Raw genomic sequence first — 26,712 nt, 5'->3', positions numbered from 1 at the left:
CTCTAGTTTGAGAAATAGACGCCTCACAGGTCCTCAACTGGCAGCTTCTTTAAATGGTACCCATAAACGCCAGTGTCAACGTCGACAGTGAAGAGGCGACTCCGGGATGCTGGCCTTCTAGGCAGAGTGGCAAAGAAAAAGCCATATCTGAGACTGGCCAATCAAAAGAAAGCAAAGTTTGAAGAAAAAAATTAATACTTCAAATACAAATCATTATTTCTAACCTTGTCAATGTCTTGACTATATTTTCTATACATTTTGCAACTCATTTGATAAATAAAAGTGTGAGTTTTCATGGAAAACACGAAATTGTCTGGGTGATCCCGAACTTTTGAACGGTAGTGTATATATTATGTATATATATATTTATATAAATATATATATATATAATAAATATATATATACTATATATATATATAAATATATTTATATATACATACTATATATATAAATAATATGTATATATAAATATATTATATATATATGTATATAAATATATTATGTATATACTGTATATATTTATATATCCAGCTTCTCACCTTTGAACCTGTGTTCTTCCTCCTGCAGCTCCTTCTGTAGCTCCTCCTCTTTCTCCTTTAGCTCCTCCTCTTCCTCCCGTAGCTCCTCCTCTTCCTCCACATTGGGCTGAAGGGGCTCCCTGCTGGGGTCCGCCCCCCCCTCTGCTACAGTGGGGTTCTGGGTAAAGCCACCTCTGTTTGCCTCCTCCTCCTCTTCCTCCTCCCTCTCGGCCTCCTCCGCTGCTCCTGGGGAGAAGAACAGGAGGTGAAACTAGAGCCGCTGCTCCTCCTCCTCCTCCTCTTCCTCCTCCTCTCGAAGGGAAACAAACCTCTGGTGAAACTCCCCAGGGGCCCGAAGTCGGTCCCTGTGTCGGTCTCGGGGGAGGAGGTTCCTGCTGCGTCTCCTCCTCCAGCAGGAGGTGCAGTGAGGGAGGAGTGGAGGCCTCTAGAGCCACTGGAGTGGCCCTCCTCCTCCCCCTGCGCCTCCCCCTGCGCCTCCCACAGGTCTGCCTCTACAGGACCCCCACGCTGCTCCTCAGCTGGGGGGGGGAGGACGGTGTGGTTGGAGCGGGAGGGATGGAGAGAAGGACTGTAGCCTGGAGAGGAGGAGAGGAGGAGAGGAGGAGAGGAGAGGAGGAGGAGGAGGAGAACAAGAACAAGTTGAGGAAGAAGAAGAAGAAGAAGTCATGTGATGTCATCATTTCTACTAACCAATCAGAGCATCCAGATCTGGGCTTGCGTGGGTGTCTCTCTCCCACTCGTCCTCCCCCCCTCTCCTCCTCTCCTCCTCCTCTCCCCCTCTCCTCTCCCTGTCCTCCCCCATGTCTCTCTCCCACTCCTCCTCTCCTCCTCTCCTCTCTCTGTCCTCTCCTCCCTCCTCCTCTCCTCTCTCCTCCATGTCCGGTCCATAGGAGCCCGAGGCCTCGGTGGAGGCGTCTCCCGGCCCAGCGAGGAGCTCCCTCTCTGGGTGCGAGGCGTCCGGCGGCCCCCTGTCGCGCCCTGGATCCACCAGGTGAACCATGCGCTGCCGACAAGGAGACACGAGTGAACACGAGTCCACAAGAAACCACTCAGCACACGGGTCCTTGAACTCACCGCCATCTCGTCCTCCACGCCGAGGTTTTCCTCCACAGCGAGGCGGGTCCTGGCTACTTCCTGGCCAGAGAGGCGGGTCCTGGCTACTTCCTGGCCAAATGGGTGGGTCATGGCTACTTCCTGGCCAGAAGGGACGGTCGTGGCTACTTCCTGGTCAGATGGGCGGTTCCTGCCTACTTCCTGGCTAGATAAACGGATCCTGGCTATTTCCTGACCAGAAGGATGGGTCCTGGCTACTTCCTGGCCTGCGGGCCAGTCCACCTCGGTCTGGGAACGGGATGTTTCGTGACCCTCCGGTCGGCCCAGGTCGTGAGCTAAATGAAGCCGGGCTCGCACTAACTCCTGGACCGAGTGGCGTTTGGCTCTGACTATTTCCTGGATGAAGTGAGGCTGGGCCCGGCCTCCGTCCGCAGAGAGGGGGTCGACCCGCCGGGGACAAGCCAACCTGAAGGCATCGCGGCCGGACAGGAGAGCTTCAGGAGGAACAAGCAAAAAGATTAAATAATATTAAAGTTGAATCAGTGACAATGTGAGACTCCGTTAGCTAGTGGCTACAAGCCGCTAACGCAGGAGAGAAGTAGTTAAAACTAAGATGAACTAAACTAAACTTAACTAAGTTAAACTTTCCTCACCTTCCTCTCTCCAGAATGAAGATGTGTTTCTACTAATGTTGAGTTTACACCAGTTAACCGTATTAGGAACGAGTTGCTTATCCAGTTAACCTGCTAGTTAAGATGGGGCCAGTTAAGCTGGTTAACTGGCCCCATTTTAGTAACTAGCTGGTGAGCTGGGTGAGGATGAGGAGGATGAGGAGGAAGATGAAGAGATCAAAGAGTTATTCTGAAGTGAATACTTGAACCTTTTTTTAAACATTTATTGTTGAATTCAATATAATTTATAATTTGTATAATGTGTGTAGGTATATATCTACACACACACATGTATGTACGTATATATGTGTGTGTATATATATATACACAACTATATATATGTATATATAGTTGTGTATATATGTATATATAGTTGTGTATATATAGTTGTGTATATATATGTATTTATAGTTGTGTATATATATGTATATATAGTTGTGTATATATATGTATTTATAGTTGTGTATATATATGTATATATAGTTGTGTATATATATGTATATATATATTAGGGCTGGGCAACGATTACAATTTTTAATCGCGATTAATCGCATGATTTCCCTGATTAATCACGATTAATCGCATTTGTATCTGCAAAATCCAATAATTAATTCAAAAGTAGTGTATAGCGCACTTCTATTTTAAATGTTGCTGAGATTAAACATCTCTCTTGTTCTGCCTGTTTTGTGATATACAATATATATATATAGTATATATATATGTATATATAGTTGTGTATTATGTATATATATGTATATATATATATGTATATATAGTTGTGTATATATATGTATATATAGTTGTGTATATATAGTTGTGTATATCGTCTTTGATCTTGTCTGCTGATGAAGCTCATAATTAAAACTGAGTCATTGATGAAGATTATTATCACCTGTGTGTGTGTGTGTGTCTGACACTGCAGTGTGTGTGTGTGTGTGTGTGTGTCTGACACTGCAGTGTGTGTGTGTGTGACACTGCAGTGTGTGTGTGTGTGTGTGTGTCTGACACTGCAGTGTGTGTGTGTGTGACACTGCAGTGTGTGTGTGTGTGTGACACTGCAGTGTGTGTATGTGTGTGTGACACTGCAGTGTGTGTGTGTGTGTGTGTGCCTTCATCAGTGTGCAGAATTGATCTGCATGTCATCGTGTTTCCTTCATGACTCATCAATAATAATCAATAACATCAACAACATTAATATTAAGACATATAACATGTTGTTGTTGTTCGTGTCTGGATGAAACTCACCGGTCAGTGTGATGATGAAGAGCAGGCCCGGCATGTCTGCTGCAGTGCTTCCTCCTCCTCCTCCTCTCTGGCGGTCTCTGGGTGTCAGCGGACGCCGGGAGGAAGACGCTCTCTCCCGGGTGTCTCTGCGTCTCTGCCGCTGCGCGACAGGCGGCTGCGCGGCTCTGATCCGCTGCAGCACCGACGCCGGACGCAGCCTGGAGGGTGTAGTTCCCCCGTTGGCCGCCGGGTGTCGCTGTGTCGGCTGAGGGACGCGTTCAGGTGCTCCTCGTAAAGAGTTTATAAAGTGATTGAACCGATCTTCAGCAGCTGCTCCATGAAGGTGAAAAACACTTTACATCTATAACCGTTTATAATATAATGCTTTGTGTTTAATTAGTTTGTTTAATATATAAATAGATATTAAGCTCCAATGAGACAAGTTACAACTTATAATGTATTATTCTGCTTATTACCTTCGCATTGAAAATGCCAGAAGGTTATGTTTTGATCGCCGTGTATTTATTTATTTATTTGTATGCGTGTTATTTGCAAAACTCAAAAAGTATTGAACCGAATCGCATGCAATTTGGTGGGATGATTGGTTATTATCCGGGGACCATTTGATTAGATTTTGGGATCAATCGGGTCAAAGGTCAAGATCTTTTTTTTTACCATAGCACGATACATTTTTGTCCAATTGGCATGCAACTAACGCCAACATGTTCATAATTCAATGCCCAATCTTGTGATATGCGAAGGTATGCGCTCTACCGAGTGCCCGTTCTAGTTAGATATATTTTACTTTTGTTTTACTAAATTTAAGATACTTTAAAGTATTAATTTCCTTACGTTAAATAAATTTAACATGCCGACACTTCGTGATGCGTTCAGGAACAAGCGTCCCGTTGATGTAGGATTCTAAAATTCACTTAAAAACATTTAGAATTATCTAAACCTGAAAAATAAATAAAGTCGGAGTCTCGAATTGCATTAAGAAAATTAACATTCAGTAAAATATATTTTCATGAATGAGACGAGTTTAACAAAAACAGTTTATTAACAATTCACAACAATCTGAAGTGAACTTCCTGCTACGTTCACACTAAAGTCTCAACAACAACAACCATTCACATTTATTTACAATGAGTTTAAATCTCTAATTACTTCAACATTAACATTTCATTCAGGACCTTAAATCAAAGTTATTTTACAAAATGTGGTTTTATTTTGAAATTGAAACTCTTCACCACAGACATCGTCACATGACCTTTAGATCTCATGAGGTCACCATGAACATGTGACAGTTGTTCCGCCTCCCCCTGGCGTCCTGCATGATGATTGGTCGCAAACACAATAGGGGGCGGGGCTTCTAGAACTGCTGCAGGATCAGCTTCTTCTTCCCGTCGTGGCTGAACTTGTTGGAGTGGAAGACGTCGCTGTCGTAGAACGACGACAGGTTGTGGATGTTGATCTGTCGGGCCTTTGGGGGAGGAAGAGGAGAAGAAGAAGAAGTTGATACAGGAGCAGACGAATGTGAAAACGTTCCGAGACGATTCAAAGAATCATGAAACTTGAAGAACCTGCTGCTAAAAATTCTTCAATACAGTCGACTGAGATAAAGCAATGTGGTCCCTGAACGCACCATTAACCCCTTCATCGCCACTCCCTCTCCTCACCCATCCCTCCAGTGTCTCCCCCCCCCCCCACCTCACCTTGTCCTGCAGGTCCTCCCCCCCCATGTCCTGTTCCCCCCCCCCTCACCTTGTCCTGCAGGTCCTCCCCCCCCCCCCCGTGTCCTGTTCCCCCCTCACCTTGTCCTGCAGGTCCTTCCCCCCCTCACCTTGTCCTGTTCCCCCCCTCACCTTGTCCTGCAGGTCCTCCCCCCCCTCACCTTGTCCTGCAGGTCCTTCCCCCCGTGTCCTGTTCCCCCCCTCACCTTGTCCTGCAGGTCCTCCCCCGTGTCCTGTTCCCCCCTCACCTTGTCCTGCAGGTCCTTCCCCCGTGTCCTGTTCCCCCCCTCACCTTGTCCTGCAGGTCCTTCCCCCCCTCACCTTGTCCTGCAGGTCCTTCCCCCGTGTCCTGTTCCCCCATCACCTTGTCCTGCAGGTCCTTCCCCCCCCTCACCTTGTCCTGCAGGTCCTCCCCCTGTGTCCTGTCCCCCCCCTCAACTTGTCCTGCAGGTCCTTCCCCCCCTCACCTTGTCCTGCAGGTCCTTCCCCGTGTCCTGTTCCCCCCTCACCTTGTCCTGCAGGTCCTCCCCCGTGTCCTGTTCCCCCCCCTCACCTTGTCCTGCAGGTCCTTCCCCCGTGTCCTGTTCCCCCCTCACCTTGTCCTGCAGGTCCTTCCCCCACCCCGTGTCCTGTTCCCCCCTCACCTTGTCCTGCAGGTCCTTCCCCCCCGTGTCCTGTTCCCCCCTCACCTTGTCCTGTTCCCCCCTCACCTTGTCCTGCAGGTCCTCCCCCCTCACCTTGTCCTGCAGGTCCTCCCCCATCACCTTGTCCTGCAGGTCCTCCCCTCACCTTGTCCTGCAGGTCCTCCCCCCCCCTCACCTTGTCCTGCAGGTCCCCCCCCCCCCTCACCTTGTCCTGCAGGTCCTCCCCCATCACCTTGTCCTGCAGGTCCTCCCCCTCACCTTGTCCTGCAGGTCCTTCCCCCCCCCCTCACCTTGTCCTGCAGGTCCTCCCCCCCCCCTCACCTTGTCCTGCAGGTCCTTCTCCAGGACCTCCACCGTGTCGCTCTGGACCCCGTAGCGGTTCCTCTGGTAGGAGACCTGCTCGGCCACCAGCTGCTTGAGGATGAAGAGCAGCAGCTCGTTGTTGTCCCTCCTGAAGGCCAGGTACCGGGAGAAGGTCTGGGGGAGAGGGGGCAGAGGTCAGAGGGGTCGCCAGAGGTCGGCCGGGTCCTTAAAGGGCCACACGCACCTTCCTCATGCTCCTCATGACGCTGAACTTCTGCGTGTCGATGAAGCTCTCCAGCATCACGCGGATGGCCATGTTCACGTCGTCCTCCAGCACGTAGGCCCGCAGGTGCATCTTGGCGTGCGCCTCCGCCATGCGGATCATGGACTCTATGTGGCGCACCGTGATGGGGATGCTGCCCGTCGCCTGGGGCCGGAGAACAGAGGTCAGTACAAAAGGGACGCGCGGGTCAGAGGTCAGAGGTCACGAGACGCACCATGGACTCTTTACGGAGGTCGCTGTAGATGCGAGCCACCTTGTCCTGGTCCATCTGGTTCAGTTTGGGATGAATCTGAAGGAAAGGAAACACCGACTGTTAATAAGGAGATTCCCCGAATACGAGAACACGTTGTGACGTTCTGCGACTCAACTCGACTTAATCTGCGTTTAATACAACTTTCTGACATTTTAACGACAGAATCAAAAAAGCTTCGGTACGAAAACTGATGTGATGCGTTCAGGGACCGTGGGAGAGATGGAGCTCTTACGAAAGCGGGTTCCCCTGGAGGTCCCTGAATGTTAGCCAACGTCCCCTCAAGGTTTAAAAAGGTTTTAATGGAACTTTCTGACGTCGTCGAGTAGAGCGCTTAAGACGCGTATGATGCGTTCAAGGACCGTGGGAGAGTCCTACCCGCTCCTTGGCGTAGATGAGGTACTTCCTCAGCAGCACCTGGGGGATCGGCGGCACGTCGGACGTGTTGGGCAGGATGTCCTCCTCCAAGGCCACGCCCCTTTCCTTGTTGCTGGGGTGATGCTTGATGTGGGAGCCAACCACGAAGCGCGCCAGCATCTCGTCCTGAGAACCGGCCAATCAGAGAGGAGGTTAGTGTGTGTGTGTGAGAGAGAGTGCGAGTGTGTGTGACCGTGTGTGTACCTGCACGGGGTCCACGGTGTCCCTGACCACACACAGGATGTCAAAGCGAGACACGATGGGCTCCGTCAGGTCGACGTTCTCAGAGAAGGTCAGAGAGGGGTCGTACCGGCCGCCTGCGGGACGAGAGGGAGGCCATGAGACCAGGACCACCTCAAGGGGGGGCGGTCTACAGGGGACAGGAGGTCTACGGTGGACTCTGGTGGACTCTGGTGGACTCTGGTGGACTCTGGTGGACTCTGGTGGACTCTGGTGGACTCTGGTGGACTCTGGTGGACTCTGGTGGACTCTGGTGGACTCTGGTGGACTCTGGTGGACTCTGGTGGACTCTGGGGTCCCGGTCTGACCCCCTCCCTACCGATGGGGTTGGAGGCGGCGATGATGGTGCAGCGCGCCTGCAGCGAGGTGACGATGCCGGCCTTGGCGATGGAGATGCTCTGCTGCTCCATGGCCTCGTGGATGCTGGTCCGGTCTGCGTCGTTCATCTGGGGGGGGGGGGGAGGGGCTTAGGTCAGAGGTCAGAGGTCGCCGTGGAGCCGACCCCGCGGAGGAGGAGGAGGCCTCACCTTGTCGAACTCGTCGATCAGACACACGCCGCGGTCGGCCAGCACCAGGGCGCCGGCCTCCAGCGTCCACTCGCGGCTCACCGGGTGGCGCTGGACGTACGCCGTGAGGCCCACGGCCGACGCCCCCTGACCCGTGGTAAACACGGCGCGGCTGGAGGCCTTCTCCACGTACCTGCACACACACACCATCAGCTAGGGCAAAGGTCACGACCACCTCACGCTAAAACACTAAGCTCCTCAGGCCCTAAAGGTCTCTACCAGGTGACCTTCAGGCCCTAAAGGTCAAAGGTCAGCGCTGTGGTACGTACTTGAGGAACTGGGACTTGGCGGTTCCCGGGTCGCCACACAGGAGAACGTTGATGTCTCCTCGAACTTTGTGCTTTCCTCCTGCAAGAAGAGGAGGAGGTGAACAACATGAGGAGGTGAACAACATGAGGAGGAGAACAACATGAGGAGGTGAACAAGAGGAGGAGGAGGAGGTGAACAACATGAGGAGGAGGAGAACAACATGAGGAGGAGGTGAACAACATGAGGAGGAGAACAACATGAGGAGGTGAACAAAATGAGGAGGAGAACAAAATGAGGAGGAGGAGGTCAACAACATGAGGAGGAGGAGAACAACATGAGGAGGAGGTGAACAAGAGGAGGAGGAGGTCAACAACATGAGGAGGAGGTGAACAACATGAGGAGGAGGTCAACATGAGGAGGAGGTGAACAAGAGGAGGAGGTCAACAACATGAGGAGGAGGTCAACAACATGAGGAGGAGGTGAACAACATGAGGAGGAGGTGAACAACATGAGGAGGTGAACTAGAGGAGGAGGAGGTGAACAAGAGGAGGAGGAGGTGAACAACATGAGGAGGAGGAGGTGCCGACCTGGGTTCTTGGGCTCTCCTCCGAACAGGGCCAGGGCCAGAGCTCTCTTGATGTCCTCGTGGCCGTAGATGGACGGAGCCATGCTGGCGAAGATCTGAGGAGGAGGAGGAGGGTTAGGAACCTGGACCAGGAGACCAGAACCCCCCACATGAGACCAGACCCCCCCACATGAGACCAGACCCCCCCACATGAGACCAGAACCCCCCACAGGAGACCAGACCCCCCACAGGAGACCAGAACCCCCCACATGAGACCAGACCCCCCAACAGGAGACCAGGCCCCCCAACACGAGACCAGACCCCCATGAGACCAGACCCCCAACAGGAGACCAGACCCCCCACAGGAGACCAGACCCCCACATGAGACCAGACCCCCCACAGGAGACCAGAACCCCCCACATGAGACCAGAACCCCCCACATGAGACCAGACCCCCCACAGAAGACCAGACCCCCCACAGGAGACCAGACCCCCAACAGGAGACCAGACCCCCAACAGGAGACCAGACCCCCCACAGGAGACCAGACCCCCACAGGAGACCAGACCCCCACAGGAGACCAGACCCCCACATGAGACCAGACCCCCAACAGGAGACCAGACCCCCACAGGAGACCAGACCCCCACAGGAGACCAGACCCCCACAGGAGACCAGAGCCCCCCACAGGAGACCAGACCCCCACAGGAGACCAGACCCCCACAGGAGACCAGACCCCCCCACAGGAGGCCAGACCCGCCACAGGAGACCAGACCCCCCACAGGAGACCAGACCCCCCACAGGAGACCAGACCCCCCCACAGGAGACCAGACCCGCCACAGGAGACCAGACCCCCCACAGGAGACCAGACCCCCCAACAGGAGTCTAGTCCCAGTTTTTTTGGTGAAAACATTTTTAAATCACAATCCGTCTCCCGTGATGTGTTCAGGGACAGTTGGACGGAGCAGCTCACCCGCTCCCCGACGCGCTCGTCCTTGGAGAGCGCCACGATGGCCTTCACGTCCTCGTCCGTGAGCTCGGCCACGGCGACGCCCTGATCCCTACGAGTGATGTGATTGGCCAGGATCACCGTGGCGAACACGGGGAAGCCGTTGGCCATGTTCAGGGACCCGTCGTAGTTGTTGTGGTAGATGCCCGTCAGCTCCTGGGGGGGGGGGGGGGGGGGACACACCGCCAGGGTCACCCAGGAAAGAGGAGGGGCTTCAGAAAAGAGGAAGAGCTTGAGAAAAGAGGATGATCTTGAGAAAAGGCTTTGAGAAAAGGGGCTTAGAAAATAGGGAAGAGTTTGATAAAAGAGGAGGAGCTTGAGAAAATAGGAGGAGCTTGAGAAAAGAGGAGAACGAAGGAGGAGCTTGATAGGGGGAAGGGGGCGGGGCTTGCACTCACGATCTCGTCCCCCGGCTTGCAGTGGTCCACCAGGTCGGCCAACAGGATGGCGTCTTTGGAGCGGGGGAGGCGGCCGGCGGCCACTTTGCCGGGACTCTCCTGGATGGTGATCCTCTGGTAGTTCTGGTACACGGTCTACAGGAGGGGGGGCGGGTTCAGGTTCACGGAGACCTCAAGACACCACGAAGTAGAACAAACTCCTCCTCCTCCTCCTCACCTGCTCCATGTTGATCTCGAAGGGGCCCAGGGACTGGCACTCGGGGCAGGAGCCCGGCTTCACCTCCTGGTTCTGGTTCTGGAAGAAGGGGCCCAGCACGAAGGAGCACTTGTTGCAGTCGTACTTCACCATGCCGAGCTGCGGCAGCACGCCGGTGCAGCTGCTCACCACGCCGCTGGTCCGGATCAGCTGGTTCAGGTGCAGCTGCCTTCAGGAGGAAGAGGAGGAGTCAGGCCCGTGTCAGGAGGCGGTATGGGGGGGGGGGGGGGGTACCACGGTACCTGAGGGACCGGATCTCCTCCACCAGCGGCAGGTTGCAGATGCGGACGTGGATCTCGTGGGCGATGCGGTCGTACTTGGGGAACATGGCGAGGACCACCTCCTTAGCGGCTTCATCGAAGACCTGCAGGGGGGCCAGGGGGGTCAGGTTGAGACCAGGAGACCGCATGGTCCAGGTCCAGACCAGGAGACCGCCTGGCTCTCCTCGACCCCCCACACTGGACTCACCTTCAACATCTCCGTCGGGGCCTCCGGCAGGAAGTAGGCCAGCACGTGTTCTCTGGCGGCCAGATCCTCGTAGTTCACCACCAGACTCTCCTTGTTCTCTGGGACCACAAGAACCGGATTCAAGACCTGGTACCCCCATACACACAGGTACCCACAGGTCCACACACACACACAGGTCCACACACACACGTACACGTACCCACAGGTCCACACACACACACACAGGTACCCACAGGTCCACACACACACGTACCCACAGGTCCACACACACACAGGTACCCACAGGTCCACACACACAGGTACCCACAGGTCCACACACACACACACACAGGTACCCACAGGTCCACACACCTTTGCACATGTCGCTGATCTTCTCCTTGAACACGTTGTGTCCGTTCTCGTCCACGTGAGTCCTCAAGAAGTTCTTGAAGCGGTTGTAGATCTCCAGACGTGGAGCCGCCATGGAGGCCCACTCCCTCACGCTGTGACCCTGCAGAGACCAGGAGGTCAGAGACCAGGACCAGGAGGTCATTGACAAGGAGGTCAGAGACAAGGACCAGGAGGTCAGAGACCAGGAGGTCATTGACAAGGAGGTCAGAGACCAGGACCAGGAGGTCAGAGACCAGGAGGTCAGAGACCAGGACCAGGAGGTCATTGACAAGGAGGTCAGAGACAAGGACCAGGAGGTCAGAGACCAGGAGGTCATTGACAAGGAGGTCAGAGACCAGGACCAGGAGGTCAGAGACCAGGAGGTCAGAGACCAGGACCAGGAGGTCATTGACAAGGAGGTCAGAGACAAGGACCAGGAGGTCAGAGACCAGGAGGTCATTGACAAGGAGGTCAGAGACCAGGACCAGGAGGTCATTGACAAGGAGGTCAGAGACCAGGACCAGGAGGTCAGAGACCAGGACCAGGAGGTCAGAGACCAGGAGGTCATTGACAAGGAGGTCAGAGACAAGGACCAGGAGGTCAGAGACCAGGACCAGGAGGTCAGAGACCAGGAGGTCATTGACAAGGAGGTCAGAGACCAGGACCAGGAGGTCAGAGACCAGGAGGTCAGAGACCAGGACCAGGAGGTCATTGACAAGGAGGTCAGAGACAAGGACCAGGAGGTCAGAGACCAGGAGGTCATTGACAAGGAGGTCAGAGACCAGGACCAGGAGGTCAGAGACCAGGACCAGGAGGTCAGAGACCAGGAGGTCAGAGACCAGGACCAGGAGGTCAGAGACCAGGAGGTCATTGACAAGGAGGTCAGAGACAAGGACCAGGAGGTCAGAGACCAGGAGGTCAGAGACAAGGAGGTCAGAGACCAGGAGGTTCCCTACCTTCATGTCCTCCAGGTTCTCGATGCTCTCGATCATCTCCTCCTCGTCTCCGTCGGCGACGCCCTCCGCCGCTCGCTCGGCCAATCGCCTCCTCCGAGCCGCCGGCCGCTCGTCATCCTCGTCTTCGCTGTCTGGATGACGATGAAGAAACGCATCATTCACTGCGGACCTGAACCCCGGGGACCTGAACCCCGTGGACCTGAACCCCGGGGACCTGAACCCCGGGGACCTGAACCCCGGGGACCTGAACCCCGGGGACCTGAACCCCGGGGACCTGAACCCCGGGGACCTGAACCCCGGGGACCTGAACCCCGTGGCCCTGCTCCTCACCGTAGAGGAGGCCCCTCCTCAGCCTCCCGCTGACCCCCTGCTCCCGGTCCCTCCTCCTCATGGCCTCCTCGGCGGAGGCCCGGGCCCCGGGGGACATCTCCTCCAGGTCCTCTTCCTCCAGGTCCAGACCCTCGGCCTCGTACCGGTCCAGAGCCGGGATGGCTCGATAATCCCTGAGAGGAGACACGAAGACTCAGTTCAAGACCAGGACCTGTGAATCTGGCTCAGGGCCAGCAGAGCGTCCTCACCTCTCCATCCCGTCCCCGATCAGCTCCTCCCCCTCCCCCTCCTCCTCCTCTTCCTCGTGGACCAGTGCGTCCCCCAGCAGGCCCTCAGACTCGTCCTCAAAGGGGGGCAGGTCCCTCCCGGGGCTGGAGGTCAGCTCTCCTCTCCTGGGGGCCCGGCGGGGGCTGGAGGCCCCGAGGAGCGACTCGGAGGAATCCTGAGGGGGGAGTACTTCATGAGGTACTAGTACACAGGGCTACTGCAGAGTAGTACTAGTACACAGGGAGCAGAGTAGTACACAGGGAGCAGAGTAGTACTAGTACACAGGGCTACTGCAGAGTAGTACTAGTACACAGGGAGCAGAGTAGTACACACTGAATGAGGTACTAGTACACAAGGGCCTACAGCAGAGTAGTACATCATGAGATACTAGTACACACTGAATGAGGTACTAGTATTACTGCATGAAGAGAAATAAACCACATTAGATACACAACAGATGAATAAATAGTAAATCACATTAATGACAAACAGTCTGTTGGTTTCACTGGTTTAGTTTAACTGGTTTATCGTTATTCTAACTAGTTTATCGGTAGTTTAACAAGTTTAACTTACCGTCATGTTGTCTCTGATCTTCTTCTTTCTGCCTCCTGAACAAACGTCTTCCTTCTGACTGGAGCAGACTTTCGCGCGGAAGGAGCACGTGACGCTCAAAGCCCGCGAAAATATATTAATATATAAATGACGCCGTGCCGTCGCGGCTCCTCATTGGTCGGCCTGTCTTAAGGAGGCGGGGCTAACAGGACGGTATGCTCGGTGTGAGACGAGCCGCCGTAGAGGCTCGTTCGGCCGCTGTGAACCCGCCGTGTGGGCGGGAAGAGGAGCGGAGCGGGCCGCGGAGGAAAACAAGCGCACTCTTCACTGAGCTTGAGGAGCAGGGGCTTGAGGAGCAGGGGCGGAGTTTATGACGTCGAATTGGGACTCGGTCATTTTTGGGACTCGTACAAATCCGGTAACCTCTTAAAAAAATGGTCCAGATAGCATCATATTCCAGAGCTGCTTTTTCGTCTTCGTTATATATATACAAAAAAATGTTTAAAGATTTTTTTAATAAACATATATAAATAATAGAAAGAAGAAAACAAATTATATTTAAAAAAAATATATATATTTTATAAATATAATATAAATATGTTTTTTAGGTGTTGGTTTATATAAAAAATAGAAAATAGAAATAAAAAATAAGAAATTATAGAACAAAAAAGAAAGTGTATATTTTATATATATAAAATATAAATATGATTTTTTAAATTATATATATATAGTCTTTTATATATATATTTTATATAAATGTAGTTTAATGCTTTATATATATATTTGTATTTCTTTTACATATATATATTTTAAAAAATTGTAATACATATATACAAAATAGAAACAAAAAAAATAGCTAATTATTTTGTTATTTTAGAATTATTTTTTTAAATATATGTATAGATTTTTTATATATATATATAATATAAATATGTTTTTTAAAATTATACATAAATATGTTTTTTTAATAAATATATCAATTTATATATATATTAAAATCAACCTGCTGACGGCCCTTTGAGAAGACGCTTTAAAACCAACACGTCAAGATTAATAATCATCATTTACGACTCGCCCCATTAAACCTTTGCATTTTATTATCTGTAACAAAAACAGAACCCTCGTATGTACAGTATCAAAAACAGAATTAAAGTGGAAAGAATCAAAGAGAAATAGTTCAGTGCAGCAAATAAATAAATATCACATCTTTTCACTCATTGGTATCAAAGCGGATTAAAACGGTTATAGTTTGAGTTTCGTACGTCATTTCACCAAATAAATAACCGCTGATGTCGGCGTAACTTCACCGGATCACTTTGTGAGATTTGTTGTAAATTATATAATTATTTTCACAATTACGAAACAAAATCATTCATCCGTAAAACATCAGAGTCTGTGTAAGGCTTATTTTAAGGGAGGTAATCCTTTTTAAATAGTTTAGACTGAAGGAAAACATGAACTTCCTGTTCAGTCTTTGTTGTCGCACTCATCCCAAGCAGCATGTCGGGACAACATTCCCCCACAATGCATTGCAAAAGCACAAGAACCCTAAATAAACTGCAGAGAAGAAAACCGTTGAAGATTTGATCTAAAGAGATAAAGTACGCAGAATACTATGAAGGAGTATTATGTACACGAGTAGTACTTCCTGTTTGGACACACCACCAGTAGAATGAGGCGTTTGAGTCCCGTCGGACAGAATGGTAAAAAACAGTTTCCTACTTGAAAACGTGGTTCATGTGAATCCTCGATTTAAAGAACAAGTCGGACAGCGGCTGGACCGCGCTCATTGTCGTCGTTGTTGTTGTTGTTGTCAGACGTGCAACACTGAAAATGTGGAATTTGCTCATTAGAGATCAAACAAAGCTTCCAGACAATAAAATATTTCCCCACCACAAAATATAATCTGGTAAACACGAAACACAAACAACGTGAGAGTTGGTGCTACAAAATAAAAGCTGCCCAAAAGACTTCAAAATAAAAGGTCACCCTTGCAGCCGCAGATTCAAGGTGAAAAAGGTGAGGCTTCAAAATAAGAGCGCAGAAAACAGATGTCGAGTTGTTGCTTGTGGTATTTCTGCGTCTGTCCGTCAGGTCGTGCGTTGGGACTTCTTTGCACACGACGTCGGACCAGACAGACCTCCTGAGGACCAGGACTCTGGAAGTCTCTGATCCTCCTCCGTTGGTGTCGGTTCCCTTCGAGGACCAAAGCGAGGCCTCAGCTGATCCTCCTCCGTCCTGCAGGAGGCGACATGTCTTTACTTCAGCACCAGCGTGGCCTCGGAGCCGTCTTTCCTCTTCAGGTACAGGCCGTAGGTGAGGTGGTGTTCCCTCCGCAGGAAGGCGTAGAAGTAATCCGACACCAGCAGAATCTGAGGCGAGGAAAGGGGAGGAGCTTTAACACATGAAACAAAGACTTCTATACAACCAGCGCTGACCTCGTGACCTTGTTCCTACCTGCGCCACGTTGAACAGCAGCGTGATGGCGTAGTAGAAGTTGGAGTTGGCGCTGCCGGCGTAGATCCAGAGGTGCCAGAGCACCGGGAACAGAGCGGAGCAGGCGAGCAGGACGCAGGACACCAAGAAGATGTTCCTCAAGACTGGGGGACGAGAAAGCATGTATTATATATATGATATATTCCTTTATTTGTCCCACACATGTTATATTTAATATTTTATATATATATATAATATTATATATCATATATATATACACTCATTAAATATATATACATATATATTATTTATATATAGTATATAATATATATAATTATACATATTATATATATATGTTATTTATATTTAATATATATATTCATTATATATATATATACATATATATATATGTATATATGTATATATATCATTTTTATATATTTTTATAAATATAAATTGTATATATAAATATATTATATATACACTACCATTCAAAAGTTTGGGGTCATCCAGACAATTTCGTGTCTTCCATGAAAACTTTTATTTATCAAATGAATTGAAAATTGAATAGAAAATATAGTCAAGACATTGACAAGGTTAGAAATAATGATTAATATTTGAAGTATTAATTTTGTTCTTCAAACTTCAAGCTCAAAGGCCAGTTGTATAGTTTATATCACCAGCATAACTGTTTTCAGCTGTGCTAACATAATTGCACAAGGGTTTTCTAATCATCCATTAGTCTTCTAAGGTGATGATCAAACACAATGTACCATTAGAACACTGGAGTGATAGTTGATGGAAATGGGCCTCTATACACCTCTGGAGATATTTCATTAGAAACCAGACGTTTCACCTAGAATAGTCATTTACCACATTAACAATGTAGAGAGTGTATTTATGATTAATGTTATCTTTATTGAAAAAAGAGACAAATTAAAAAAATAAAGACATTTCTAAGTGACCCCAAACTTTTGAACGGTAGTGTATATATATATATATATATATATACATATATTATATATATAATTATACATATTATTATATATATATCGTATATAATATAGATTGATATATATATAGACCCCCAGCTGAAGAGGTCTTCTATATTTCATAAACTCTCCGCTCACATCGGTGCAGGTGGCTCCAGACGGGGAGGAAGGCCATGTAGAGGGCGATGTCTCCCACCGTGGGGTACGACTTAAAGATGGAGATCACAGCCAGCTGCATGAAGATCAGGAACACCGGATGCTCCCTGGAAAACACAGACGGCGTCAGGGAGGAAGGCCCCACGAAGAGGAGGAGGAGGAGGAGGAGGAGGAGGAGGAGGAGGAGGACCTACTTGAGCTTGATGGACAGCGGCACGGTGTAGAAGAAGACGTTGATCTGGAACACGCACAGGAAGAAGAGGCGGAAGTGCTCGAACATCTCGGCGAAGAAGTACCAGAAGAGGCCGACGTTGGGGGTCAGGTCCGGGACGGAGAGTCTGGGAGACGCAGGGAACGTGAGGAGAACCGCTGAGGAACATCTCTAACCCCGGAGAACCGCTGAGGAACATCTCTAACACCGGAGGACCGCTGAGGAACATCTCTAACCCCGGAGAACCGCTGAGGAACATCTCTAACACCGGAGGACCGCTGAGGAACATCTCTAACACCGGAGAACCGCTGAGGAACATCTCTAACACGGAGAACCGCTGAGGAACATCTCTAACACCGGAGGACCGCTGAGGAACATCTCTAACACCGGAGAACCGCTGAGGAACATCTCTAACCCCGGAGGACCGCTGAGGAACATCTCTAACACTGGAGAACCGCTGAGGAACATCTCTAACACCGGAGAACCGCTGAGGAACATCTCTAACCCCGGAGAACCGCTGAGGAACATCTCTAACACCGGAGAACCGCTGAGGAACATCTCTAACACCGGAGGACCGCTGAGGAACATCTCTAACACCGGAGGACCGCTGAGGAACATCTCTAACCCCGGAGAACCGCTGAGGAACATCTCTAACCCCGGAGGACCGCTGAGGAACATCTCTAACACCGGAGAACCGCTGAGGAACATCTCTAACACCGGAGGACCGCTGAGGAACATCTCTAACACCGGAGGACCGCTGAGGAACATCTCTAACACCGGAGGACCGCTGAGGAACATCTCTAACACCGGAGGACCGCTGAGGAACATCTCTAACACCGGAGGACCGCTGAGGAACATCTCTAACACCGGAGGACCGCTGAGGAACATCTCTAACCCCGGAGAACCGCTGAGGAACATCTCTAACACCGGAGGACCGCTGAGGAACATCTCTAACACCGGAGAACCGCTGAGGAACATCTCTAACCCCGGAGGACCGCTGAGGAACATCTCTAACACCGGAGAACCGCTGAGGAACATCTCTAACACCGGAGAACCGCTGAGGAACATCTCTAACACCGGAGAACCGCTGAGGAACATCTCTAACACCGGAGAACCGCTGAGGAACATCTCTAACCCCGGAGAACCGCTGAGGAACATCTCTAACACCGGAGGACCGCTGAGGAACATCTCTAACACCGGAGAACCGCTGAGGAACATCTCTAACCCCGGAGGACCGCTGAGGAACATCTCTAACACCGGAGAACCGCTGAGGAACATCTCTAACCCCGGAGGACCGCTGAGGAACATCTCTAACACCGGAGAACCGCTGAGGAACATCTCTAACACCGGAGGACCGCTGAGGAACATCTCTAACCCCGGAGAACCGCTGAGGAACATCTCTAACCCCGGAGAACCGCTGAGGGACCTCTCTGACCCCGGAGAACCGCCGTGATGGACCTCTCTGACCCCGGAGAACCGCCGTGAGGGACCTCTCTGACCCCGGAGAACCGCTGAGGACCTCTCTGACCCGGAGAACCGCTGAGGACCTCTCTACCCGGAGAACCGCCGTGAGGACCTCTCTGACACCGGAGAACCGCTGAGGGACCTCTCTAACACCGGAGAACCGCGTGAGGACCTCTCTCACCCGGAGAACCGCTGAGGGACCTCTGACACCGAGAACCGCTGAGGGACCTCTCACACCGGAGAACCGCCGTGAGGACCTCTCTGACCCGGAGAACCGCTGAGGGACTCTCTGACCCGGAGAACCGCTGAGGACCTCTCTAACCCCGGAGAACCGCTGAGGAACATCTCTAACCCCGGAGAACCGCTGAGGGACCTCTCTGACCCCGGAGAACCGCCGTGATGGACCTCTCTGACCCCGGAGAACCGCCGTGAGGGACCTCTCTGACACCGGAGAACCGCTGAGGGACCTCTCTGACCCCGGAGAACCGCCGTGAGGGACCTCTCTGACCCCGGAGAACCGCCGTGAGGGACCTCTCTGACACCGGAGAACCGCCGTGAGGGACCTCTCTGACCCCGGAGAACCGCCGTGAGGGACCTCTCTGACCCCGGAGAACCGCCGTGAGGGACCTCTCTGACCCCGGAGAACCGCCGTGAGGGACCTCTCTGACCCCGGAGAACCGCGCTGAGGGACCTCTCTGACCCCGGAGAACCGCCGTGAGGGACCTCTCTCACCCCGGAGAACCGCCGTGAGGGACCTCTCTCACCCCGGAGAACCGCCGTGAGGGACCTCTCACCCGGAGAACCGCCGTGAGGACCTCTGACACCGGAGAACCGCCGTGAGGGACCTCTCTGACACCGGAGAACCGCCGTGAGGGACCTCTCTGACACCGGAGAACCGCCGTGAGGGACCTCTCTGACCCCGGAGAACCGCCGTGAGGGACCTCTCTGACCCCGGAGAACCGCCGTGAGGGACCTCTCTGACCCCGGAGAACCGCTGAGGGACCTCTCTGACCCCGGAGAACCGCTGAGGGACCTCTCTGACCCCGGAGAACCGCTGAGGGACCTCTCTGACCCCGGAGAACCGCCGTGAGGGACCTCTCTGACCCCGGAGAACCGCCGTGAGGGACCTCTCTCACCCGGAGAACCGCCGTGATGGACCTCTCTGACCCCGGAGAACCGCCGTGAGGGACCTCTCTGACCCCGGAGAACCGCCGTGAGGGACCTCTCTGACCCCGGAGAACCGCCGTGAGGGACCTCTCTGACCCCGGAGAACCGCCGTGAGGGACCTCTCTGACCCCGGAGAACCGCCGTGAGGGACCTCTCTGACCCCGGAGAACTGCTGAGGGACCTCTCTGACCCCGGAGAACCGCCGTGAGGGACCTCTCTGACCCCGGAGAACCGTGCTCCCCCACTCACATGAAGCCGTAGACGGAGGGCAGGAAGTCCCAGGAGCCCAGCAGGAAGAAGGAGAGGCCCACGATGACGAAGAGGCTGCCCAGGTACATGAAGGCGTACTGGGCCACGAACCACCAGAAGCTGAAGCGCCGCAGGTTCACCGGGATGTACTGGCGCTGTGGGGGGAGGGGCATGTGTATCAATATATAGATACTAGGGCTGTGAAACGATTAAAATGTTTAATCAGGTTAATCACAGGTTTCTGTGGATTAATCATGATTAATCACATATATACATTTACAGGCTCTCAAGACAGGCAAGAGCTCCGGGGTAAGTGACTTGTTTTCGTCGATGTGCGCGCTGACACGCGGCATCCGAGCTCTGCGCGCGAGACGGAGATCGGAGTCGTGTTAATGCGACACGTAGACAGAATGACACGCTGCTGGAGAGACGACCAACAACAGACGGATTGGAAGCTCATTCTGCGCATGCGTTAGATGCGGTAAAAAAAACTAGTTAAACCTGTAATTTAATTAACTGAGTTAACGCGTTATTTTTCACAGCACTAATAGATATTTATATAGAAATAAATAAATATAGAAATAAAATATATAGAAATATATGTATATTTTATTTTTATATATGTATATAAATATGTAAATATATGTATGAATAATAAATAAATATGTATAACTATTCATATATTGTTTGATCTATAAATATAAAATATATATAAATATAATATAAATATGAGAAGATTATCATGAAAATATATAAAAATATAAATAAAATATGTATAAATATATATATTATTATTTTATATATATATATGTAAATAAATATATAAAAAATATATACATTACAAAATATATATATATATATTTTTAAATATATGTATAAATAAAAATATGTATAACTATTTATATATTTTTTTATGTATAAATATCATATATATATATATATATAAATATAATATATAATTTATATATGAGAAATTAAACATGAAAATATATATTTATATATAATATATATTAAAATATATAAATATATAATTATTTTAAAAAAATATATTTATAAAAAAATACATATATATACACTACCGTTCAAAAGTTTGGGATCACTTAGAAATGTCCTTATTTTTCAAAGAAAAGCATTGTTTTTTTCAATGAAGATAACATTAAATCAATCAGAAATACACTCTATACATTGTTAATGTGGTAAATGACTATTCTAGGTGGAAACGTCTGGTTTCTAATGAAATATCTCCAGAGGTGTATAGAGGCCCATTTCCATCAACTATCACTCCAGTGTTCTAATGGTACATTGTGTTTGATCATCGCCTTAGAAGACTAATGGATGATTAGAAAACCCTTGAAAACCCTTGTGCAATTATGTTAGCACAGCTGAAAACTGTTTTGCTGATGAGAGAAGCTATAAAACTGGCCTTCCTTTGAGCTAGTTGATTATCTGGAGCATCACATTTGTGGGTTCGATAAGACTCTCAAAATGGCCAGAAAAAGAAGTTTCCTGTGAAACTCGCCAGTCTATTCTTGTTCTTAGAAATGAAGGCTATTCCATGCGAGAAATTGCAAAGAAACTGAAAATGTCCTCCAGCGGTGTGTACTACTCTCTTCAGAGAACAGCACAAACGGGCTCTAACCAGAGCAGAAAGAGAAGTGGAGGCCCGGTGCACAACTCAGCAAGAAGACAAGTACATTAGAGTCTCTAGTTTGAGAAATAGACGCCTCACAGGTCCTCAACTGGCAGCTTCTTTAAATGGTACCCGCAAAACGCCAGTGTCAACGGCGACAGTGAAGAGGCGACTCTGGGATGGTGGCCTTCTAGGCAGAGTGGCAAAGAAAAGCCATATCTGAGACTGGCCAATCAAAAGAAAAGATTGGTATGGGCAAAAGAACACAGGCATTGGACAGAGGAAGATTGGAAAAGGTGTTCTGGACAGATGAATCCAAGTTTGAGGTGTTTGGATCACACAGAAGAACATTTGTGAGACGAGAACAGGTGAAAAGATGCTGGAAGAGAGCCTGACACCATCTGTCAAGCATGGTGGAGGTCATGTGATGGTCTGGGGCTGCTTTGGTGCTGGGAAAGTGGGAGATTTGTACCAGGTAAAAGGGATTTTAAATAAGGAAGGCTATCACTCCATTTGGCAACGCCATGCCATACCCTGTGGGCAGCGCTTGATTGGAGCCAATGTCCTCCTCCAACAGGACAATGACCCAAAGCACACCTCCACATTGTGAAGAACTATTGAGGGAAGAAGCAGGCAGCTTGCTGTCTGTAATGGAGTGGCCAGTCACCAGATCTCAACCCCATTGAGCTGTTGTGGGAGCAGCTTGACCGTATGGTCCTCAAGAAGTGCCCATCAAGCCAATCCAACTTGTGGAGGTGCTTCAGGAAGCGTGGGGTGACATGTCAACAGATTACCTCAACAAATTAACAGCTAGAATGCCAAAGGTCTGCAATGCTGGAATTGCTGCAAAAGGAGCATTCTTTGACGAAGGCAAAGTTTGAAGAAAAAAATTAATACTTCAAATACAAATCATTATTTCTAACCTTGTCAATGTCTTGACTATATTTTCTATACATTTTGCAACTCATTTGATAAATAAAAGTGTGAGTTTTCATGGAAAACACGAAATTGTCTGGGTGATCCCAAACTTTTGAACGGTAGTGTATATATTTTTATTTTATATATATATATATATGTAAATAAATATATAAATATATAAAAAAATATATACATTACAAAATATATAAAACAATATATATATATATATTTAATATATGTATAAATAAAAATATGTATAACTATTTATATATCTTTTTATGTATAAATATAACATATATATAAATATAATATATAATTTATATATGAGAAATTAAACATGAAAATATATATTTATATATAATATATATTAAAATATATATACAGGACTGTCTCAGAAAATTAGAATATTGTGATGAAGTTCTTTATTTTCTGTAATGCAATTAAAAAAACAAAAATGTCATGCATTCTGGATTCATTACAAATCAACTGAAATATTGCAAGCCTTTTATTCTGATTTATTGCTGATTATGGCTTACAGCTTAAGAAAACTCAAATATCCTATCTCTAAATATTAGAATATCATGAAAAAGTATACTAGTAGGGTATTAAACAAATCACTTGAATTGTCTAATTAACTCGAAACACCTGCAAGGGTTTCCTGAGCCTTGACAAACACTCAGCTGTTATAAATCTTTTTTTTTACTTGGTCTGAGGAAATATTAAAATTTTATGAGATAGGATTTTAGAGTTTTCTTAAGCTGTAAACCATAATCAGCAATATTAAAAGAATAAAAGGCTTGCAATATTTCAGTTGATTTGTAATGAATCCAGAATGCATGACATTTTTTTTTTTTTTTTTTGCATTACATAAAATAAAGAACTTTATCACAATATTCTAATTTTCTGAGACAGTCCTGTATATATATTTTTTGTTGATATTTATAAAAAAATACATATATATATGTATATGCTATACAGGAGGAGCACTACCTGCAGCAGGTAGAGCAGCGCGGCGGCGCACAGCGTGAGCGGGTAGATGGACTGGTACGTGGCCAGAGACAGGAAGATGGCGCTCAGCAGCACGTTTCCTTTGATGGTGGCGAGCACGAAGAGGGCGATGACGGCGTTGTTCAGGCCGCACGTCGACTTGGCCACGCAGGACAGGATGGTGAACGGGTTCAGCAGGTAGCTGCGACACAATTTAGACAATTAAAATGTTAGATGAATACATATGTATAAACATAAATATTTATATATATCAATAATTAGAACTATACAAAACATATTAATATATATTATTTATACATTCATTAAAAATATTTATAAATATGTATATTATATATAAATATATTCTTATACATTTATCAATATGTTTAATTATAATATATATATATAAATATATTCATATTCATAAATATAAAAATAAAAATATTTAAAAATATATTAAATATATTTATCAATATATATTTCTAAATATACAAAATATATATATTCAGATATATTTATAAATCTATCAAATTAAATAGATTTATAAATATGTATATTATACACACACACACACACACTCGGCGGTGGACTCACAACATGGCCACCTTCAGGGGGATGTACTGCATCTCCTTGGGGCTCCTGATGAGCTCCAGGCAGTCCAGCGGGTAGCGGTCGGCCTCCAGGGCGAACTTCTGCTTCCGGAACTGAAACGGCATCCACAGCGTGACCGTGGCAACAGGACAACAAACAACAACAACAACAACAACAGCTCATGCAGTTGCTCACCACTTGTTTGTTGTAGTCCTTCACGCTCAGGTACAGAGCCACAGCGGTGATCACGTCTGCCAGCTGAGGGCAGAGACACATATTTATACACACACACATATATATATGTATTATTCATACTGACTGTAGACCTCCTCCACTCACCATGAAGGTGACCTCTGCGTAGTCCACCAGGAAGTGGAACAGGTAGATGATGAGAGGCGTCTGAGGGGAGAAGGCAACATGTGGAAACTGCTGCCCCAGAGTTTGACTTCAAGAGACGCTTCAGACGTGGCCAATGAGTTCACAGATGTGTGTGTGTCTCTGTATGTCTGTCTCTGTATGTCTGTGTGTCTGTGTGTGTGTGTGTGTGTGTGTCTGTGTGTGTCTCTGTATGTCTGTGTGTCTGTCTCTGTGTGTGTCTGTGTCTGTGTGTCTGTCTCTGTGTTTGTGTGTGTGTATGTGTGTGTGTATGTCTGTGTGTCTGTGTGTGTCTGTATGTCTGTGTGTGTCTCTGTATGTCTCTGTGTGTGTCTGTGTCTGTGTGTCTGTCTCTGTGTTTGTGTGTGTGTATGTGTGTGTGTCTGTGTGTCTGTGTGTGTGTGTGTGTGTGTTCAGGGTCATAATGACCCGCCCACTAAAAATCAAGCCAAATGAGGCATAAAGGATTTGTATTGAAAGTAAACTTTAGTTATGTTTATTTTTAGTGTTAAGATGCATAAATTATATGATAAAAGATGACCAAAGGCCAGCACACAGTCATCCTCTTGATGCAGTCGTATGGATCTGCAGAGTGTAATGTTGTAGGACTTCTCAGCAACTATTTTGTATGTTTGGCCCTCCCCTGCTAAGGCGTGCGTGGAGTTTTCCCGCAGGGAAAAAATAAAGGTTCCGTCAAAATAGTATCTGTATTTCGCACAGCTGGGGTCGTTAGAAAGAGAATGTGTGTGGGTCTGAGATTGGGATGAGACAGGGTGTGTGTTTCTCCCAGTCAGACAGACAGTATATTAGAAGTACTATACTACATATGTATTAGTTGAGACATGAAAGAAACCCTCACATTAGTGTCCCATGTCCAATAAAGTTGTATTGAGGGGGAAAGTTAGAAGATGAGAAACATTGTTTAGTCTGTAAAGTGTGCTTCTCATGTAGGGTGATGGGCACACAGCAGGATAGAGATGGTTACCATAACAACCACCTGATTCTTTTGTTTGAAGTTTGAAATGTGTACAACTTTATATATGGGGTTGTGAACGGGGTGTGTGTGCTGATATGTGTGTTTGTGTGTGTGCTGATATGTGTGTTTGTGTGTGTGTTGGTGTCTGTGCACGCGTGTGTTAGTGTGTGTGTGTGTGTGTTGGTGTGTGTGTGTGTTGAAACTTGGTGGGAGGGAGTAAGAAAGACTGTCCTACATTTACAAAGAAAGAAATAGTCTAAACGTGACTCTTCTGATGACTTTTAGCCTTCACTTTCACAGCCGGGTCAAATTGACCCGGGAACATCATCTCTGTTATATAAACCTGCAGGGGGGGGTTGCAAATACATGATCTTTTTTTAGTATTTTTTTTCTCCGTTGATTACACTAAATCAGGTAAGCAGAAGAAGTTTTATACAGAAAGAGTACTTAGAAGTATTTTTCCTAGATTTTCAAACTTTGAAACGGGTCAATTTGACCCGCAACATAACAGGAGGGTTAATAGAGCAAATATTCAACATATTAATGAATTAAAAACAGACTTTATTGATTATTGATATTATGAGAATAATGAGCTGCACCCTACCGGCGATGAACATAATCAATAATCAATAACAGATCAATGAGTAACCATCATGAGTTTAGGTAATACTTTAGTACTTTGATGACGTCACAAAGTGGAGTCTACACTGAATGTGGTATTTATACTTTGATTTGATTGTACTGTAGTACTAGAGGGGCAGCGAGTCCTGTGAACTAGTACATCATCATCATCATGATGAAGAGCCTCCGCTGTCGTGCTCAGCGACATGACTCCCGGTAGTGGACCGTGGGGGTCTCTCGGGGCTCGGTCCGGGTCTCTGCAGGAGAACCGGTTACGGAGCAGGCGACAGGGGCGGTGTTCCAGCGATAGGTTTCCCCCTCCCTCGCGCCCCGGGGAGGCGGAACCTCTCTCCCGGGCTTACCTCTCTTCCAGGCGGTCAGCGGGGACACCACCTCCACGCGCTCCGAGATCAGCTCCGCCAGGCCGGACCGGTACAGCGCGGCGCGGACCGTCACGGCGACCAGCAGCAGCAGCGTCAACGGAGCCGCCATGTTCACAAGGAAGGAAGTCCTCTCCGCCCTGCCGCGGTGCACGACGGGAAATGGAGTTGCGAAGGGACCTGAACGGAACTCCAAACGGAAATATATATAAATAAATGCTGT

General features: G+C 48.4%; 3 protein-coding genes across 5 annotated transcripts in view; all 3 read right to left on the bottom strand.

Moving 5' to 3' along the window:
• Nucleotides 1-3,657, bottom strand: part of podxl2 (podocalyxin-like 2) — an 8,447-nt gene extending 4,790 nt beyond the window's left edge. For all 3 annotated transcript variants that reach the window (XM_056436930.1, XM_056436932.1, XM_056436931.1), the window contains exons 1-5: nt 3,509-3,657; nt 1,614-2,086; nt 1,230-1,542; nt 848-1,114; nt 540-764 (exon numbers count right to left, since the gene is read on the bottom strand). In XM_056436930.1, the coding sequence (XP_056292905.1) occupies nt 540-764; nt 848-1,114; nt 1,230-1,542; nt 1,614-2,086; nt 3,509-3,542 (1,312 nt within the window). In that variant the 5' untranslated portion in view covers nt 3,543-3,657. The remainder of the gene's footprint in view (nt 1-539; nt 765-847; nt 1,115-1,229; nt 1,543-1,613; nt 2,087-3,508) is intronic.
• An 871-nt stretch (nt 3,658-4,528) lies between these two features.
• Nucleotides 4,529-13,444, bottom strand: mcm2 (minichromosome maintenance complex component 2). The gene is made up of 20 exons (XM_056436927.1): nt 13,358-13,444; nt 12,766-12,959; nt 12,518-12,690; nt 12,188-12,318; nt 11,214-11,352; nt 10,863-10,960; nt 10,637-10,758; nt 10,356-10,563; nt 10,139-10,273; nt 9,705-9,896; nt 8,760-8,853; nt 8,193-8,271; nt 7,885-8,056; nt 7,677-7,803; nt 7,322-7,434; nt 7,079-7,243; nt 6,665-6,739; nt 6,412-6,594; nt 6,186-6,341; nt 4,529-4,970 (listed from the first exon to the last, which is right to left on the bottom strand). Exons 1-20 carry the CDS (start codon nt 13,361-13,363, stop codon nt 4,860-4,862), a joined length of 2,673 nt encoding a protein of 890 aa, XP_056292902.1. The 5' UTR covers nt 13,364-13,444; the 3' UTR covers nt 4,529-4,859.
• Nucleotides 13,445-14,411: 967 nt separating this feature from the next.
• On the bottom strand, nt 14,412-26,712 carry pigu (phosphatidylinositol glycan anchor biosynthesis, class U). The gene is made up of 10 exons (XM_056436943.1): nt 26,455-26,712; nt 24,477-24,563; nt 24,333-24,395; nt 24,141-24,250; nt 23,550-23,748; nt 20,012-20,166; nt 17,115-17,258; nt 16,903-17,027; nt 15,794-15,936; nt 14,412-15,708 (listed from the first exon to the last, which is right to left on the bottom strand). The coding sequence occupies exons 1-10, from the start codon at nt 26,599-26,601 to the stop codon at nt 15,595-15,597; spliced, it is 1,287 nt and encodes a 428-aa protein (XP_056292918.1). The 5' UTR covers nt 26,602-26,712; the 3' UTR covers nt 14,412-15,594.

The sequence above is a fragment of the Pseudoliparis swirei genome, chromosome 18, assembly GCF_029220125.1.
Source record: "Pseudoliparis swirei isolate HS2019 ecotype Mariana Trench chromosome 18, NWPU_hadal_v1, whole genome shotgun sequence".
NCBI classification, from domain to species: domain Eukaryota; kingdom Metazoa; phylum Chordata; class Actinopteri; order Perciformes; family Liparidae; genus Pseudoliparis; species Pseudoliparis swirei.
This window is presented reverse-complemented; position numbering and strand designations above follow the sequence as displayed.

What these genes read in the sequence shown, in the direction of transcription:
- pigu (XM_056436943.1), bottom strand. Translation starts at nt 26,601, where the DNA reads ATGGCGGCTCCGTTGACGCTGCTGCTGCTGGTCGCCGTGACGGTCCGC. An exon ending in GAGGTAAGCCCGGGAGAGAG is followed by an intron (nt 24,564 to 26,454) that starts GTTCCGCCTCCC and finishes CTGGGGCAGCAG; the next exon opens with TTTCCACATGTTGCCTTCTC. An exon ending in CCCCTGAAGGTGGCCATGTT is followed by an intron (nt 23,749 to 24,140) that starts GTGAGTCCACCG and finishes ATTGTGTCGCAG; the next exon opens with CTACCTGCTGAACCCGTTCA.
- mcm2 (XM_056436927.1), bottom strand. An exon ending in GAGGAGGGGCCTCCTCTACG is followed by an intron (nt 12,319 to 12,517) that starts GTGAGGAGCAGG and finishes ATCGTCATCCAG; the next exon opens with ACAGCGAAGACGAGGATGAC. An exon ending in CCCCGACGGAGATGTTGAAG is followed by an intron (nt 10,759 to 10,862) that starts GTGAGTCCAGTG and finishes GCCCCCCTGCAG; the next exon opens with GTCTTCGATGAAGCCGCTAA.